The sequence below is a fragment of the Pezoporus wallicus genome, unplaced genomic scaffold (genome assembly GCF_028554395.1).
Source record: "Pezoporus wallicus isolate ANWC-B61680 ecotype Strahan unplaced genomic scaffold, APGP_CSIRO_Pwel_v1 contig_7505, whole genome shotgun sequence".
Classification (NCBI taxonomy): Eukaryota; Metazoa; Chordata; class Aves; order Psittaciformes; family Psittacidae; genus Pezoporus; species Pezoporus wallicus.
In genome coordinates, this window is record NW_026638908.1 from 1361741 (window position 1) to 1381290 (window position 19550).

At 39.5% G+C, this 19550-nt stretch overlaps 1 protein-coding gene across 1 annotated transcript in view; it reads right to left on the reverse strand.

Annotated features, from left to right (window-relative positions):
• The window catches only part of REV3L (REV3 like, DNA directed polymerase zeta catalytic subunit), a 122030-nt gene that overhangs the window by 69523 nt on the left and 32957 nt on the right, over positions 1–19550 (reverse strand). Inside the window, exons 2-3 of the mRNA XM_057413249.1 lie at positions 3536–3725; positions 216–290 (exon numbers count right to left, since the gene is read on the reverse strand). Of these exons, the coding sequence (XP_057269232.1) occupies positions 216–290; positions 3536–3725 (265 nt within the window). The remainder of the gene's footprint in view (positions 1–215; positions 291–3535; positions 3726–19550) is intronic.

The window sequence follows — 19550 nt, forward strand, 5'->3', positions numbered from 1 at the left end:
AGTACATTTTAGTCTTGCTTTCCTAATATGCTACTACTTTGAAAAGATTATCTGCATGCTTAAAATACATAATTTGTTAATGTGTTTTGAAAAATTTGCACAATAATGTTCTTACTTTTATTTTAGTAATATGTAGGTGAATTTTGCTTCAAAATTGTCTTTTTAACTCAAGATATAAGGAAATCTGCCAGAACTTCATATCACCACATCCTTACCTTTTTACCATTGCAGGATTGTAAAGATATATCTTCATAAACTGTCTCTCCTTTTCATGGTAACCATAAAAAGGCCTGGAGAGTAAGAAGCAAAAGCAAGAAGGTAGACAGTTATGCTGAGGCATTTATTCAACCACATTTTACTATAAACACAAAATTAAAATCTAGGAAAAAAACAAACCAAACAGCAACAACAACAACAAAAAAACTTTCATATCCAGGAGAATGAAAATTCACATATGTCCGGCCAAAGGGGAGCACTATGTTACTATATAAAAAGAATAAGCCCTATACATATCAAAGTATCTTAAAAAAAATAAATTGAAATTAGAATGCACTTCTGTCTTAATGTTGTTTCTCTCTTTCCCCACCTATTAACACACTTATGGCCCATTGTCATAAAAGTACTTTTAATATATTAACAATTAGTGCTGGACTGCTTCAAAACCAACATTCAGCCTTTCTGATAAATGCTGTAACAAAATCCTTAGGGACATTAATTCTGCAGTTCAGGTGTAAATGAGTAAATACTGGCCGTGTAATATTAATAACTGAACAATAAGAACAGCTTAAAAGAGTGAATAGCTGCCCCTTTTCAGTGACTACTAATCATCTTGTGCACTAAATGAGGCACAAATCCTGAAGAAAATAGGATTTGAGAATGCAATTAAAAAAGACATTGAACAATTAATATGTCAAGACTAAACTGAGGTTGAACAGGCAGCATTAATTCTGTTATTACTTGACTGAATTACTGACTTCTCAGCATCTAGAATTCTAATCTAATCTTACATACTTGTAAAACAGCATGTTACGGAAACAGGCCATAATTCAACACATGGGGTGAACGCAAGAAGTCTACAGTAATCATAACCAAAATCAACAGAAATTCAGGAAAGCATACATTTAAATGTTACCTCTACAAAATAAAATCCCTGAAAAAAAAATATTACTAAAAACGCAACTGGAATGCTTACCTGCTAAGTCAAAATACTGACTAGTTAACTAGTAAGAGGGATTTCAGTCCTAAATTAAATGCAACCTGAGCAGAATTGCACAACTACAGTATTAATACTGTTATCCTTACTATGGTTAAATATACACAGATTTAGTACCTCCAAAAGCTAGGCAGAACTGTTCAAAAAAATGTTTATGATGTTAAAATTGAGCTAAGTTGAAACAACAAACTTAAAGCTGTTAAGCTGAAAAGGAGGTAAGATCATGTATACTGTATAACCCTCTTTCTTATAAACCCAGTATGAACCTAATAACAAGTTATACAGATTGAGTTATAATGACTCAATGTGCTGTAGGCATGTAAATCAAAAGCTACATTGAAAAAACAGCACTTGGATGGCAAGGGATCTGTACTGACACTGACATGGCAGCAGGAACAGCAAGATTTACACCACTTCCAATATTACCTATGAACACCTACTTTAACTTCACAGTGCAAAAAGGCAGCATATTTTGCCTCTTTTTTATTCTTGTACCTCCACTATGCTTGGAAGTTCATGCAACAAAAATCTTACATTAAACTTATAAGGGTTCAGCAGGCATCTTTATTACACAACAATTCTCCTGCTAACACAGAAAAGAATGGCTAAAATAATCTCCAAGATTTTAAAAAAACCTCCAGCTTTCTCAACAATAATATCTATAAAGCATAATCTGACTCAGGTCAGAACAGAAGAAAACAAATAGATTTGTGTGACTACATAAGCGTATCTATTCAGGTAAAGATGAAGATGTATTACAATTTCTGTTAGGTGCTTCCCATTAGCCTCTTACTCAAGCACACAAAATACATGGAACTCTCATTCCTACTGCAATGAGCACCTGATTTTCAGTAATGACTGACTGGAAGCTCTTAGGGCTAGAGATATTAAAAAAAAAGTAGGTTCTCCTAATGTCCATCTGTTGTTTTCTCACTGATTTGAAGAAATACTATCTTCAGCAGTTTACTCTGCCCAGCTTTCACTGTTGAGATGAACAGCTATACTACAATTCACATAGTTCTCACAAAAGTAACAAACATGAGGAGTCTGGTGGGTTACCTTCCTTGTTACTGCAAGAAACACATCAGAAAGCTCTGATTAAAAGTGAAAATGAAATTGCAGCCACTTTACTATCAATATCTAGAAGATACTACTAGAACTGGCTGGGAACAGAATGATTATCTTCCTAAATTTCACAGTTAGAAAGAACATACTTCAAAAGTGAATGAAGAAAAACAAGTAAAAGATAGTGCTGCACACTACTGAAAATCAGCATTTACACTGTTTTGAAGATGAAAAATTCAATGCATGTATAGATTAACTGTGTTCCTCCAGGACAGCTTCCTATTAGTCATTATGATAAGACGTATTTTTCAGTACTTGGTTATGTAAGTTAAATAGAATTTGATTAAGAGACGATTCAAAATGGAGAAGAAAAGGCTGTGTGGAGATCTCATAAGAAGCCTTCCAATATCTGAAGGGGGCCTACAAGGATGTTGGAGAGGGACTCTTCATCAGGGACTATAGTGACAGGATAAGGGTCAATGGGTTCAAACTTAAAAAGGGGAGATTTAGGTCATATATAAGGAAGAAGTTCTTCACTATGAGGGTAGTGAGGCACTGGAACAGGCTGCCCCAGGAAGTTGTGGATGCCCCATCCCTGGCCATGTTCAAGGCCAGGCTGGACAGGGTCTTGTGCAACCTGGTCTAGGTGGGAGATATCCCTGCTCACGGCAGGGGGATTGGAACTAGATGATCTTAAGGTCCTTTCCAACCCCATCTATTCTATTATTCTATTCTGTGATTCTAAGTTAATATTTAAAAGCCTTCATTTTCATGGCCTCTGCTGCTGGGAGGATCGGATGGATAAAAATGACCTGACAAGTCTCTTGTGATGTGCTTCCTAAAGTTGTCATCTTAGATGAACAAAGAAAAGGAGGCTTAAGAGTCAGGCTCCTGCCTGGTCACAGGGACCCCAGAATAACCCAGACAGGTAGAAAATGATGGATGGACAGAACTGCTGACATAGCAGAGACAGAAAAAGCTAAAAGGAATCTCACTATGCTAAAGATCCTCCCTAGGATCTAAGTTTAGGAAAAATGGTTGTGTTGAGCATTAGGTGGAAAACCTGTCGATGATGTTAAAAATCAAAGCAAGTGAGAAAAGTTATTTAGTAGTTGTACAGGCCCTGTATGATGACACAGATGGGGTAAAAGAGAAAGCACTGCAGTCACCCAAGTCCATTAGTAAGTGCTTCTATGCAGTACAACTACAAAAACATTTCAAAATAAATAACCAAAAATCCTAACAGGTCATACTTACATTCCAGATACTAATGACACTTTGAAAACATGCTGAACAGTAGAAGATGGATTGCCTAAAGCCACATTAAGTGCTCTGTCAATGCTGAATGCCACTTGACGAAGATAATATTCTGGATGCTGTCCAAAACCATCATATGGTATATAGAGGTAAGGAAAGATGCCATGTAAGTGGAGACAAGTCTTCTGACCTAAAAAAAAAAAAAAAAAAACAAAAAAACCCAAACCAACAAATCAACATTTATTTTCTCATGACTACATCTTTTTCTTCTTTTAAGTACTCCCTATATTTGATTTTTTTTCAGGTTATTTTTCAGGTTCTGCAGACAGGATAAATTTATGAAACAAGTTAAGGTGTATTTCAAACAAAAGGTACCAATTTAGAGCAGTTCTCACATTTGATTCATTGACAAAAGCAATACAGAACAAATGTGGTTACATGACATACACAGGATTACACTTGTATAAAAGCAGAACTTGCCATTAATGATTTTCTTTGTAATAATAATACACCACTCTTGAGAATAATTTTGCATACTGAGCCACTGTCAGATGGTTAATGGTTTCTCAGCCTTTGTGAAAATTTTGCAGTATCAAAAGTTCTTCCCATTCTTCACTGGAAAGAGCATACAAACCTCTCAGAAATTAAAAACAATGTCTAGAGCATCTATGAGACTATGGCATAAGTTGGGATATGGGAAAAAAACAAGTGATTTTCAACTTTTAAAATGTGTGGATCCTTTAGAGGGCTCTACGGCGTGTTCAGATTCGAGCCTTTTAACAAAACACTTCTCAGTATTAGCTTTCATGAGCTTTCAACAGCAGAATGAAAGAACAGACCACGAAAACCACTGTGCTAGACCACAGCTTCAGGCTTCTGCTTCAGACAAGGCAGTACAGTGTCATGGACCAGGATCTCCCAAACCTACCATGGTTTTGAGGGGGCAAGTCTCAACTGCAATGTGTATTCTCTGTTCTTTCCTCACCACAATACAACAGAGCATGTATTCACTGCTGAAACCAACATCAGACCCTGCTCATCACCCTTTCAGCCCCAAAAATCATTCATGACTTCTCACTGCTCAATGAGAAAGTTTATGGAAAAACAGAATGAACTGATTAACCCCCACTGCACCGTAATGACAGGAAAAGTACATCATCTTACATTTTGTCTGGATGAAGTCCCTGCATAAAGATAGCAAAACAGTATTTGAAGGCAGTGCTTTCATCAACTAGGAGGTAAATATTACAGACAGAAGAGGCAGCACAACTTCACTGGTCCACAAGAACAACTGGAACACTTTCAAAGTCCATCCTTTCAAACTGAGATTAATTCCCAGCAGGTGGACCTTGCCTGAACTATTTACACTCATTCATACATACACAGTGCACCATTGGCCACTAAGTGCAGACTACTCTAAGTCCATTAAAGCACAGAAAAAACAGACCTTCAGAATCAGGTCTGCTTCCAAATTTTTACACCTATGCAATGCATTCCTCCAAATACCATAAACAGCATCCCTTTTTTTTTTTTTTAACTGGGGGTCAGATGTACTGTTCTTTCTTCAAATATTTATTAGACCTTCACGTCATGTCTGGAAATGAAAGAAACTGCTCAAAGGATAGTACTACAGTCCATTTTCCCAGGTGAATTTTATTCTTTCTATTAAGTCACTCCCATCACGTCTCTTCAGCAATGTTTAAATACAACTTATACATGCATTCATAATGTTGAGGTCACCATCTATGATGAATTCTGCCCATGCTTTTTAACTATTTCAGGAGAAGAATTTTCTTATTTATGTATTATGTAGTTCAAATAATAATACACTAAGAAAAAGAGGAAACTAATGAAAGAAATTATAAGCTAGAGGTTGGGTGTTTTACACTAACAGCTATAAGCTTTTGTTCTTTTTGATAATATTTGAAAAAAATACCTTTGGTTTAATGGTTGCCCAAATATTCTGAGTTACAGTTAATTTATGTTCCTCCAGAAAACAAAGTTGCAAAGTACCAGAACAAACAGAACAGAAAGACAGTCAATGTTTACTATACTTAAATTCAGGTTTCTTTCAAGTTATGTAAGACAAATAATAATGCTTTTACAGCTAGCACCTCATTACTCAAGTTAATTAAATTTAAAAATCAGTCCATTTCTACTGCAGCTATTTAACAATTCTTGCTGAACTGATATGTCGTTTTATTGTTGAATAAAAAAAGAACACAAAATGCTTCCTTCTGTTTCCTTCTGTCCCCTTCCCATGCACTCCTTTCAAGTGGCCAAAGAGTCAAATTACCACCTAACTTCAGGGAAATATTAAAAAAACATGCACACTAGGCTGTTTTCGTTTTTGACTCTGCCAAGACAGCAAACAAGCTACTGCTGATCTAAGACTCTTATTAGGCCAATAGCTGTCAAGTTATGTGGGTTTATAGCTACTCACTTTGATCCTTGCTAGTATTGACTCATTTACCATGATGTTTGGGGTCTTACCCTCCTAGTGGTAAGAACAAAGTAATTTGCTTCCATCATTTATATAAAAGCATCAAATTGCACCAAATGTCATGCTGTTGAGTCTGAAGCCCAGACTCCAGTAATAGCAACCAGGGTTTGCAGTAAGCCATTACAAATTCTAGTGTATTCTTTCCAATAGAGCCACAAGTAGAAAACAGATCTACCCACTGAGGATCCCAGGCCACAGAGACTCATCAATCAACATAAATTAAAAACTTGGCTTGGGATAAGGTTAAGAAGTTTTATGCTTTAAATGTGCCAATCTTACGTTCCTGTTTCTTTACAGCGATACAGACAGAAGCAAGTTTGTACCACTGTAACAGCAGCGACTGTTACAGCCACCTCTTACAGCAACCAGCAGATGTTATTTTTACATCTATTCATCAGTTTCTTTACATCTGTAGAATCAATGGAAGTAGGGATCAACAGCAGATTCTGCAGAAATGCCATGCAGTTTATGTGATCACTCTTCTCAGAATTTCCCAATGCAAAACTGGTCACCTGGAATAAATTGCCAGTTTTCAGATGGGGTAGGCCACCAGTATGTTTCATGCCGTGGCCTCATCATGCATCTACTGCGCATATGCATCACAACCATGCTGTACACAAGACAAACATGGTGTCTCAACGAACAAATGAACATGATGTGTAGGTAAATGCTGGGACTGGTGGTGATCATGCATTTTGACAGCCGAGAGGAAGCTGCTGCTCCAACAATTTCTCTGGCCCACACTCTCTTAAAAGAATGGGCTCTGCACTGGTTGAATTATCTGCAGGTTACAAATCAAGCACCCCAGTGTATGACTCAAGGGGCTGCTACATAAACACACAGAAAAATAGAAGTAAAGCTGAGGCTTATTTGCAAGTCTTTTTCAGACACCGAATGAAGTGGTAAATGAAGGAACACAAAAACTGATCACAGAACAGAGAAGAGGCAACATACAAAGCCTTGAGATACTGGCTATTTTCTCTGAAAAGGAGAAACTGCCAAGTAAATGTCAATATAGATGAACAGACAGAATAATAATGAATCAAAACATAAAAAAATAATATAAATGCAGTATTTTTAGACAGTAAAGAAAATGAGCCCACCCCCTAAACCCATACTTACAAAAGCAAGCGGCATAAATGTTATTGAAGTGTTAAGCCAAAATATAGCATTTTGCATATTCAAAACCCACAAGAGAGATTAAGCCAGCCAGCCTGCTATTGTTTTTTGAAGATGGTCGCTATATGCATTACTATTAGGAACACGTAACCAAGCATAATCCTTGAATCTGTAGTAACCCTCAAGACAAAGAACTTCAAGATAATTAGAGAACTGAAACCAGTATGATAAGGGAACACAAAGTTGCAAAACAACTACTCAAGAAGATGCAGGAACTGACAACATCTGACCACCAAAAGGCTCAGCCATACAGGACGATATGTATGGATAAAAGTGAGATGCAAGCTATACAGAATCACAGAATGGTTGGGTCATCTGGTCATTTGGCCCAGTCCCCCCGACCAAGCACAGAAACACTGGATTTCATAGCACAGCTAGCTAGAGAACCTGAAGATTGCTATTCAAGTCTCCTCAGATAAGTGCTTTTTAACCATTTGAAAAAACTGATTCTGATTTAAACTTCTAAAAATTTCTTTCCACGGAGATCAAATTGGAGAAATTTTTGTACAAAAGAAAAATGTGAAAATTATGGATAAGGGATCTTACTGTATTGTCCAATTCAGGACTAAAGTCTGCAAACAAGTTAGACAAGGAGCACCTAAGGATTCACCACAGCTAGCACATGAAAATCTGCGTAGGTATTCAAGGAGGAGAAGACAGAAATCCATCTGTTCTGCAATTCCACACACACAACTACCTGCTGATTCATATTCTAGCAAGGGGAGAGCTCCTGCAAATAGTGCCTCCAGTTATCGCCTTTAGAAGGCTTCTACTCTCATGGGAAAATTGTCTGAGCAGAGCATGTACACGATTCTAAACCAATGCAGTTTGTAGCCTAGAATAGTGAAGTACACTGGAGCCTACAAGTCAATACTGGGGTCAAGGAACCCCAAAGAAACCACACACTACCTTCTAGGGTCTGTTCTACTTTTGAATAGCCAAATCTAATGCTTTCACATTAGACTGACCTCACAGCAAGACTACAGGCAAAGGTCTGCAGACCTGAATTTGTACCATCACAGAGAGGAATGCAGTAAGAGCTTGACTCCGCAGGTGAGGCATGTTTTAGCCTCAGTACCCTTTATGCATTATAGGATGATTCTAAAATAAAAAATCCCTGAATCTGAGATTTCTAGTAATGAATGAGAGCATGCCCTACAGTTGTGATACAGTTTTACTAATTTCTTACAAATCAAAGCCATTAAACTCCTATCCTGTAATTCTCAATTTAGGAGCTGACTATAGAACCCTCACAAACGGAAGTCAGTACTGGAAACATTTAATAGACATTACCTCATTTAGGATTTAGAATTAGATAACTACGATTCAGAAAACAGCTCAATGCCGGTCTACGTGCAAACATTTTGCTGTGGTATTTCTGCCACAGAATAATCTGATCCCATTATAAGAAGCTAAGCAGAGCCATAGGGAACACTACATGAAATCCACTCCTATATGTAAATGAACAACTAATTTTGTTGAAGCTCTCCCTGAAACTTTTATTTTAATTGCTGAACTATGATCCATTTCTCCCAGATGATTGTAAAATACAGTGGGATGGGAATAATAAGGAGAATGCAGCAGCACTTATATACATGGCAAAATCCCAAGATTTTAGGAAAATTCCGGATGGAGATTAAAAAAAAGATGGAAGACAAAGAGCTTTTTATACACTTGCTGTCTACTAAAATGACTTCAAGTGCTGTTTTGTAGAGTGGCAGGACTAAACGCGGAGAGTATTAGCAAAGAAATGCACACAAATGTGTCACTGCAGGATGCAGAAAAGTCTAGACAGTCACAGGGGATTTACTTCCTCTAACAGCAATAGTAAAGCAAAGTCATTAGAAACCAAAAGACATAACACTACCATCTTTAAAACATAACAGGCATTTTCAAGTAACTCAAAGATAAAAAAAGATAAAAAAAAATCCAAAGAAACAAAAAAACTCTAAACAATGATGACAACAGAGAGTGAGAGAATCCTGTTAGATTTTTTTTTTTTCTAACAATCCTGTTAGAAAAAATATTCTAAAAATTAAATTTTGTAAATGGGATATAAGAATCTAATTTCAAAGTAATTTCCTTCCCACAATTAAATCCCACAAACAAAAGTTACCACACTATGTAGGCAATCTCAGTTACCCTTTCTCCAGGAACAGGCTTCAGAGAGCAACACCAGGTTGTAACAGGAGCCCTTCCTCTACCTTGCTAGGTAGGTGTAACATGAGCACCTTCTGCACAGTTTAGATGGTGCTTGAAATTTAAGCTATGTCACTTAAATGGTTAGATATGGGGTGGGCTTGTCAAGGCCCTGATCACTGAACATCACTCAGAACTGAGCTACTGAAAATGGATAGGAGTCAATTACTTTATAGTGCTAATACAGCCTATGAAGTCAAAGTCACCATTCTTTACCTCTCACAGAAAGTAAATGAATCACACACACAGATTAATACAAGTAAGGTAATACTCTGATGAAGACAAATCCCTTCTCTAGCAAGACTTGGGAAGGTCTTTCCCTCTTAAAAAGTCTGCTATGTCATTCATCCATGCAACGGTTTAACTTTTTAATGTCAAAGAGTTCTTTAGTAGTATATTACATTAATGTAACTTCTTCAGTGATTAAATGAAACTCTCAGCCTTTTCCCAAAGTCGTGAATCAAGTCAGCTTTTTTTCCCAAGGGGTGAGAAAAAGGGAAGACTACGCATATTGTAGCCTTAAGTACTGAATACTAGGAAAATAAGAATCATAAAACCATAGAATAGTTAGGGTTGGAAAGAATCACAGAATAGCTAGGGCTGGAAAGGACCTTAAGATCATGTAATTCCAACCCCCCTGCCATGGGCAGGGACACCTCACACTAAACCATGTCACCCAAAGCTCTGTCCAGCCTGGCCTTGAACACCACCAGGGATGGAGCATTCACAGCTTCCCAGGGCAACCCATTCCAGTGCCTCACCACCCTTGCAGTAAAGAACTTCTTCTCTGTATCTAATCTAAACTTCCTCTGTTTAAGTTTTAACCCATTACCCCTTGTCCTATCGCTACAGTCCCTAATGAAGAAGTAAGATCTTGCAGGAGCAAGATATCCTCAAAACAAAATAAAGAGCAGAGCTCAAAGACCATATTTCATATATAATATTAGGTATTTGTGTCAGGGCTTTCATTTTTTCCCTGTTATGTGAGAAAACATTTATTTCAGTAACTTCTGTACAGGACAGAAAAAAGGTATTTTTAAATTATGTCTGCTTGAATCCAAATGGAGTGTTTGATCTATGTCTAATTCTTTAGTCAGTAACTGTTCCTTGTAACACACAATACCTCTACTCTCATGAAAAAAAAAAAAAAAGAAAAAAGAAAGCTTATCCACTAGGAAATGAGGGCCTATGACTCATTAGGACTAGACTGTTCCTCACCCTTGAAGTAGAAATCCTTACAGAGGGAGAAGGGGTGGGTTTTCTATCTGTAATTTAAACTAGAAATCTCTGTGTAACTAGGCACATATTGAAGTAAAATCTAGCCTACAATCAAAGAGACAGAAGTTCAATTCCCATCTAGGAAGACTTCACGCGTAGCCTCAGGCAAGCTACTTACCACAGATGATGCACTTTCTCATTGTGAAATGGATATTAACAGTACTTTCATATTAGAAAGATCTATTAAAGGGATAAATATACAAAAGGAATACTCTGAGAGAAAAACAAGACTGGTGTTAAGAGTACACAATAACTAGGAAGGCACAGGACAAAATATTCAAACAAGCAGCAATAGGCCAGTCAGGATATTGCCATGTCTGTCTCAGCAAGCCTGGAAGGAAAGGAAAGCAAACTTTCACGAGCATTTTGTAGGCCTAGAATCACACTACTAAACATTGTCTTCTTCAAATAGCAGGCCCCCTGCAATCTTTATTATTTCACACCACCAAACCCTGAAACTATACCCAGCTTCCTTCAAAACTTTTGCAACAGCAAAATTGATACAACCTGACCATATGAAAAAAAATGACCTCAATTTTCCATCTACAAGGTGGCTCAGTACAGCAAGAAAAATAAGTCAACAAATTTGCTCTTCCACTTGAACTATGGGCAAAATCAGAGATGAAATAACAGCAGAATATTTAGATATAAAGTTGAATTATGTTAAAAAAAAAAGATAACAGAAAAAAGTTGAGAGAAAAAAAAAGTAAATCAGTATAAGTAAAGTTTCTCACTATATTCACAAAGATAAAAATCTGGAATAAGCATCACACTACTTCAGTAAGCTCCTAAAAGCAGATGTAATCTCACAAATCAGAAGAAAATGCAATGTATCATTTGTTCTAGGGACATTTGTTCCCTCCAAACCCAGAAGTGTAATTGTATTATTGTGCTTTGAAAGTGGCACAAAGATCCTCATCCTAGAATCACAGATCTCTGGGCAGTTTCAGATTTGACTGAGAAGTTCACAAGCTTCCTTGCATCCATTATCTTCCAAAAGACAAATTCCTCTCAAGTTCTCTAGCAAACATGCCAGGTCCCAAGGTGCCGAGATCTGAGAGCCCTGGAACAGATGTTCCTATGGCTCAGAGGTTCAAAGTTATTAGCATATCTAACACCAAAAAAACTACATTTGCAACACTGATTTTTAGTGAGTTTTTAATCACACGCTTCAGTTATCACATATCCAACTGATATCTAACTGATATCCATACAATTAATTTGCTCAGACAGCTTTTTATATCAAATATGTTTTCTTATTGATTTGAAACATTTAGCCTAAGAGACCACCTGGTTCACCAAGTCTTGTCTTCTCTAGTCTAGAAATCCATGCAATTGTCAAACAAAACTGAAGTCCGCTAGGCACTTTGAACTGTGAGGTGGCTAGAAAAGAAGTAAACTCTAGCCTGAGAGAATTCAAAGGTTATACTGGGCATTACTGCTGATGGAAAATACAAGTTGTAAGCCCTAAAAGCAAGGCTACTGTCTTTGTCTTACTTAGAATTTTTAACGTGTATTTCTGATTCCAATATGCAAGAGAGGCTCTGTTATTCCTTTTCACATAAATAACAAGCAAACCCCAAGAAAAGCATGAAAATTGAGATGGGATATTTAATGTGTCAAGTCAGTGAAGATATTTTCATGATCTCCACAAAAATACCTCCTCCTGCCCTGAATTGATTAGGACCTTTTCTGAATTCCTGCTGTGACGTTACTCACAATCTAGTCTCCAGTTTCTGAAGTACTACTGATAAACCTAACCATTTATAGGATGTAAAAGTACACCATCAGAAAGGAACAGCTATTACCTACAGTTATCACCAAGCAAAAATAACTGAATCCATAGGGAAAAACACAGAAAAAATATACAATTAATGAAATTTACTGTTGTGCAGTCAAACTAGAACCAGAGAAGTCCAGAGATGAAAAAGTTAAGAGTACAGGTCTCCTGAAATAACAGAAACCAAGGAAGTTAAGCACCTGAGAGATCAAGGATGAGCTAGATATCAAGGATGAGATATATACAAATCATTCTTCACAAGCCTGATGACTTGTGAAAAATGGCAACAGTATTTTCTTCTTTTCTTAGTAGAAAGCAGCAGAGACACAAGGAGAGATTATGTATTTGCTTATTAAACATGTATCTACAAAATGAGCCATACACAATATGTTATTCTTTGCTTACTCTATCAACAGCTTACTTAGGTAAGCAGCTGGACAATATCAGCAATATTTCTAGAATGAGTGTCAAAAGTCACTAGGATGCCAGCTAACATGAACTAAACAAAACTAAATGAAAGAGGAAAATGTAGCTGGCCCCAGCTACAAATTCAAGCTATCATACTGAGCTCTTGGCATGCACAGGCTGGCAATACAGGCCAAGCTGCTATTCCAATAAGAAAAGCTACCACATGAATGCAACAGAGGCAGACTGTATTAAACCACACTGCTGCCCAGAAAAAGATTGTATTTACTAGTCCCAGATAAACTAATGTTTTTTTTACAGGTTGTTTACCCACATCCTGTAAAGGATGACAATTAAGTTAGTAGTAAAAAGGGGGAACAGAGTAGTTTCCCAGCCTTTGGCTTCCATTTCCTTCAACCAGCTTTTATTAGGGATTCTTACTGCTACACCAGTTCTGTTAGCTATCTTATGGGTCTTGCCTGATGAACATAACACAAGCCACATATAAATGGAAACCGGTGCATATATATTCAAAGGAGAAAAAGTTCTTGGCTGATAACTGAACTTTTGTCTCCCTGTGCAACTTATCTGCCTATTAAATACTGAAATGAGTGTGCACTGTTCCAGTCACAATTCACCCTTTTCGTGTGTCAAACAAATCCAGTAGAAACATTCTTATTCAGAGGTATTTTCCTGTCAGCTAGATAGCTAGTTAGGAAAAAAGCAGCATAAATTATTGCCAAAGACTATTTGTTACTCTAAACTGTAGACAAAGAACTCTGACATTAATTGTGATGAGGTTAACAGTGTTTTCATCAGTATTATCTTTTGTAGACACTTTTCAGAAACACTGACTACATATAAATTCCTGAACACCATCAAGCTTGTGTAATTCAGAAAAATGATACACTGTATACACACTCTCATGAGTCAGATTAGTTTATGCTAACAAGCAAATGACACCACATTCCGTTTCTCTTCCTCTGTTCTTCAAATGGTACTAACTAATTCTATGAATATTTATTGGATTTTTTTTCTTTTCTTTTGTATTTGCATTAAGATCTCCCACTCACAGGTAACTGTCATGTCAGCCTGTTCCTCTAGCTGATGAAAGACAGAAGACATGCTCCACAAAAACAAGCACTGTTCATTGGATATCCATAAGCAAACTTGTGACACTTGACACTCCTTATCACACATAACCTTTTATTTCATTAAAGAAGTTCTTAACATCTTCAGTATGTTCAAAGATCATAATTTTTGGACAAGCAGCAACTTAAGAAATACTTCCTTTAGACACCTTTTAAATTCCTCCACAGGTGTTTGAAAGGGCTATATCATGTGCGATAATAATAGCAGGGAACAGAATTCACAACCCAGAAAATGAACTATGTCCTTAATATCTCACTAACTCTGTGTTCAGGGTTTATGTGGTATGCTGTTGGTGTGTAGGGGGCGACCTGTATGGGTGGCCACTGTGGGAAGAGGCCAGGAGGTGTCCTGTGCAGGACACAGCCAGATCCAACAGACCCACCACAGAGCACAGCTGAGCTCCTCAGGCAAGCTGGGGCACCTCTGGTGAAACATGTCTAAGAAAGGGAACACCAAAGTCAGAGAAAGGAGGAGGAGGAACAGCTCCATGGCAGAGCAGATATCCCCTGCATTCTGCGGAGAACCCCCCAGTGGAGCACGAGGACATTCCTGAAGGAACTGCAGCCCATGGAGAGCCCACACCAGAGCAGAGGAAAGATGTGAGGAGGAAGCAGTGGCAGAGAGATACCAGTAAACCACTGAACCCCTGACATCCTCCACATAAGAGTGCAAGGCATGCAGTTTGGGAAGTCTGAAGTGAAGGAACGAAGCTGAGCACGGGAGAAGGAGGAGGAAAGATGTGCTGTTTTAATGTTTCAGTTTGTTTCTCACTACCTGAACTGATTTTAACTGGTAGTAAATTAGTTGATTTTCCCCAAGTAGAGTCTGTTTTGCCTGTAATGGTAATTGGTAAGCAATTTCCCTGTCATTATCTCAACCTATTGTTTTAATGTTTCTGGTTTTCCTATTATAATCCCCTGCTTTACAGGGTGGGGAGTTTTGGCACAAGCAGCTGGGTGGGAATTTAGCTGTTAGCCAAGCCTAATCCAGCACACAGTGGTTAACAGAAATGATCCCTTGGATGTCCACCGCTGGAGCCTGAAAACTATTTCAGCAGGCTTGGAAAAGGTAACAAAGTAAAGCAAGGCTTCGTGTTCATAGACTTACACCTGCTACCCTGCAATACATAACTTCACCAGAAGGCTTCAGAGCCTGTTACAGTTGCTTTAAACCTTTACTCAGAGTAGAAGGTTTCAGCCTACCCGTATTAACTTAATAAAAACCAACATATATCCCCAATCCCCAAAGTAATAAAACCTTTCAATGCAATGTTAACATATTTAACCACAAACTTTCAATGAATTAGTCATATTGCCATAACTTACATTAAATAACATAATGGTATAAACATTGTCCATTTGTCATATTAATATAATAATTAAACAATGTTGGAGAAAGTGTTATCCTTTAAAACAAACCTACTGGAAAATATATTCGTGAAGATATGCCTGTTCATGGATTTTCCAGAAAGGCTATGCATGAGGTTGCAGAATGTTCAAGATTATTTCCAGCAGGGGAGGGAGAGAAATAAGCTACAGCAAGCAGATGGGATGATAAAATGCTCTAATCCATAGAAGCTTTCAAAAAGGATGCTATAAATCGAGATTGTGCATACCTCAATTCCTCATTCATTTTTTTTTTTTTGGTAAGGATTCTCATGATAGGACCCTTCAACCAGCTACACAAGGGAAATGATTTTCAGCTGATACAGCAGCCTTTGGTTTGCTATGAACTGATCCCAAGCCAAATTAAATACTACAGAGCTGTTACAGAGGGAGCAGCTCCACAGACGATTTACAGAAGCTTGTGTGCAGTATACTTGAAAGCTGGTGGTCTGAACCTGATACATCAAACAGAATTGCAAATCCTGAGCAATTCTATAGTTTGTATCACACCCAATTAAAAAAAAAAAAAAAAGAAAGAAAAAAAAGGAAATCTCTTACAGCACCTTTTCCTCCTTGCTACAGTTCAATAATTATTATACTTATCTCCAGTAGCTATTGGGGATTAACTCAAGAGGTACTGATGAGTGCAAAATTAACTGTTTAAATAGTAGAAACATTAGCAGCATTAGAAAAATCAAATTAAGATTACAGTATTTTGCAGGACTTTTTTTTTTTATTCTGATGACAGATGTTCGCCTTTACACTTGTCCTGGGTTCAGCAGTAGCAGTCATTTTTCTCCTCCTTGGTAGCTGGTGCAGTGCTGTGTTTTGACTTTCGGCTGAGGAACAGAGCTGATAACAATGATGCTTTGGTTTGGCCAAGGACTTTGTGAGCCTCATGCTCTGCCAGGGAGGAGGGGAAGCCAGGAGGAAGCAGAGACAGGACACATGACCCAAACTGACCCAAGAGGTATTCCATACCACAGCACGTCATGCCCAGGATGTAACTGAGAGTTACCTGGAAGGGTTGGGTGTCTGCAGGGTTGGAGGAGGTATCGGTCGGGGCTTGGTCGGGCTGGGGGGGCGAGTTATTGGTCGGCTGGTGGTGAGGTATTGTATTCTCTTCCCTTGTTATTTCCTTTGTTATTATTGGTAGTAGCAGTAGTGATTTGTGTTACACCTTAGTTACTAAACTGTTCTTATCTCAACCTGTGGGAGTTGCATTCATTTTGACTCTGCTCTCTGGCCCTCCGGGAGTAGGGGGAGAGCAAGAAGGGGGGGGGGGGGGGGGGAGAGTGAGTGAACGAGCCCTCTGCCTGGTTTTAAACCACGACAGTTCTTTTTGGCGCCCAACGTGGGGCTCTAGGGGTTGAGATTACAACAGATCTGTCCGGATTAATAGTCACTCGTCACAATGCTGATTTATTGGCTCTCAGAGTTGTTCTTGTTGATCTCACAGTTTCAGAATGTTGTAACTTACTTAGAGCCGGTATTTGCTGTGTTAGTGTTTATCAAGTGTGGGGTTTGGACTAAGGTTCTTGTCTCACTGTGCTTTATGGCAATGGCTTGTAATACGGACGGGCTCCAGCAGCAGGGCGGGACGGACGTGGCCGTGGACTTGTACCTGGCCGTCCGGCTGCTCTTCACCGTCCTGGCCCTCGCCCTCGCCTCCGTCTTCGTGAAGCCGCGGGGAGCCGAGGGGGAGCGGCCCCGGGAGCCGGCGGCAGCCGAACCGGCCCGGGAGAGCGGCTCTGGGGACCAAGCGGCGGGGGAGAGGGGCCGGAGGCCGCGAGGGGACGGCTGCCGGTGGAGGAGGTCGGGGCGGTCGAGGAGCGGAAGGAGGCGGCTGCCGAGCAGCGGGAGAAGGCGGCGGAGGAGCCGAGCCCCGCGACGGCCGAGAGCACCCCCGGAAGCCGCCCGCCGAGCCCCAGGAGGATGCAGGAGACCACGCAGCATTTCCCAGCAAGGCAGAGGAGGAAGAGCTGGACTCAGGAAAAGAGAAGCTGGTGGTGGGAGAGCCGGCAAGCACAGCAGCTACACCAACCCCAGTGACAAGTACAGCAGCATCGTTCGAGAGTTCTGAAGGTTTTGAATAGCCTTTGGGTATCCTTGGGACCTGCCTGCTGATTGTGATGGGGATCAGCATGTTGGCACACACACAGGCTGTGTTTTACCCACCACCGTTTTGTCTGATCTCAAAAGTTAAGCAGAGTCAGGTTTGGGTCTTGTCTGGGGTTAGACGACGATATAGGAGGACCAGGAGATTTTCCCCAAAGCTGGACAGTCATGAGTGGCAGGGTGTGTGGGACAGTATGGGCAAGTATCTAGTCCACTGGGCCCCTCCAGTGCTTTAGAAGTGCCAGAGATGGAAGGCAGCTGTATGGAGTCCCCAGCAACAAGCTGCAGAAACTGCTGAAGGGGCCCATCGCATTCAGGCCATCAGGGCAGAAATACAACATAGAGATGGACTCATGATCGAGGGGTGGACTTAGCAAAGGACACTATCACCCAGATTATTCACGAGTGTGAACACTGCACACAGTCTCTCCTGCTCTGGAAGACTGTTACAAGAGATGGAGCCTGACATCATGGACCAGATGGACTCAGCAGCTTTATAGGGACTGGTCCATGCACTTAAATAAGAGTGATGGTATTATATTGAAAATGTGGGGTCTGAGCATGACGTGAATGGTATGGAATAAGGGGTGGATAATGTCCTGGGTTCAGCAGTAGCAGTCATTTTTCTCCTCCTTGGTAGCTGGTGCGGTGCAGTGTTTTGACTTTCGGCTTGGGAACAGAGCTGATAACAATGATGTTTTGGTTTGGCCAAGGACTTTGTGAGCCTCATGCTCTGCCATGGAGGAGGGGAAGCCAGGAGGAAGCAGAGACAGGACACCTGACCCAAACTGACCAAAGAAGTATTCCATACCACAGCACGTCATGTCCAAGATGTAACAGGGAGTTACCCGGAAGGGCTGGGAGACTGCAGGGTTGGAGGAGGTATTGGTCGGTGCTTGGTCTGGCTGGGGGGGGGGAGTTATCAGTTGGCTGGTGGTGAGGTGATGTATTCTCTTCCCTTGTTATTTCCTTTATCATTGTTATTATTGGTGGTAGCAGTAGTGGTTTGTGTTATACCTTAGATACTAAACTGTTCTTATCTCAACCCGTGGGAGTTGCATTCTTTTTGATTCTCCCCTCCGTCCCTCTGGGAGTAGGGGGAGGGAAAGAAGCGGGGGAGTGCGTGAACGAGTTACCTGACTGGGTTTAAACCACGACAACACTACAATAGTGTGGTATATGGGAATCATGATACAGTAATGTTATTTCTCTGGTTTATTTTGCTTGCCAAAATATTCGCCTGCTTGCTTGTCAAAAGGTATGGGAGGGCAAGAGTCTTAAGAGAAAAAGTACTTGTAACCAAAAGTAAAAAATTCTGTATTTTAGCTTCTTGTCTTTTATTGTGAATGTAGACCTCGGATTTCTGCCGCACCCTCAGCTGTGGTTATGAAGAAGCAGGCTCTACTTTTGCCCTCACTCCAGGTAAGCAAAAACCTTAACACCCACTAAAGTCAAGCGACCTTAAATGCAGGTACAGCATCTGTCACTCTTTAAATGTGATCTTTTTATGTCTTTTTCTGTTCTTTTACATATTACAGAACATGTAAATGCATGTTATTTCAGTAATACAACTGGTGTTACTATTTTACTCTGCACATTTCACAATATTATTAAGTATCTTACTTCCTATTTTATTTTCTTCTGTGATATGCTTCATCCTTTCCTCATCTTGAATTGGGCATCCATCCCTCTCTTTTCATTCTTTTGTAAAGTCTGCTGTCTCTTGGCAGCACTTGAAGGGTTTCATGGCTTTCTGCCTGCTCTAGCCTTTGTTTCTGCAACAAATGCCCAGTCTTTGTAGCACTCTTATCTTAGGCTTGTGGCAGTCATTAATTTGTAACATACACACTGTTCTAGTTCACATAATTAGAACGGGAAGATCTTTTTCTGTTTCGGTACTACAGGAAAAAAAAAAAAGGAAACAAGAAACATGTGAGCCATTTACAGAAAGTGCATCCAACAACTGCTTGCCTTGTACAGATCTTTTCATGTGGTTGCCTTGTATTTACTGAGTAA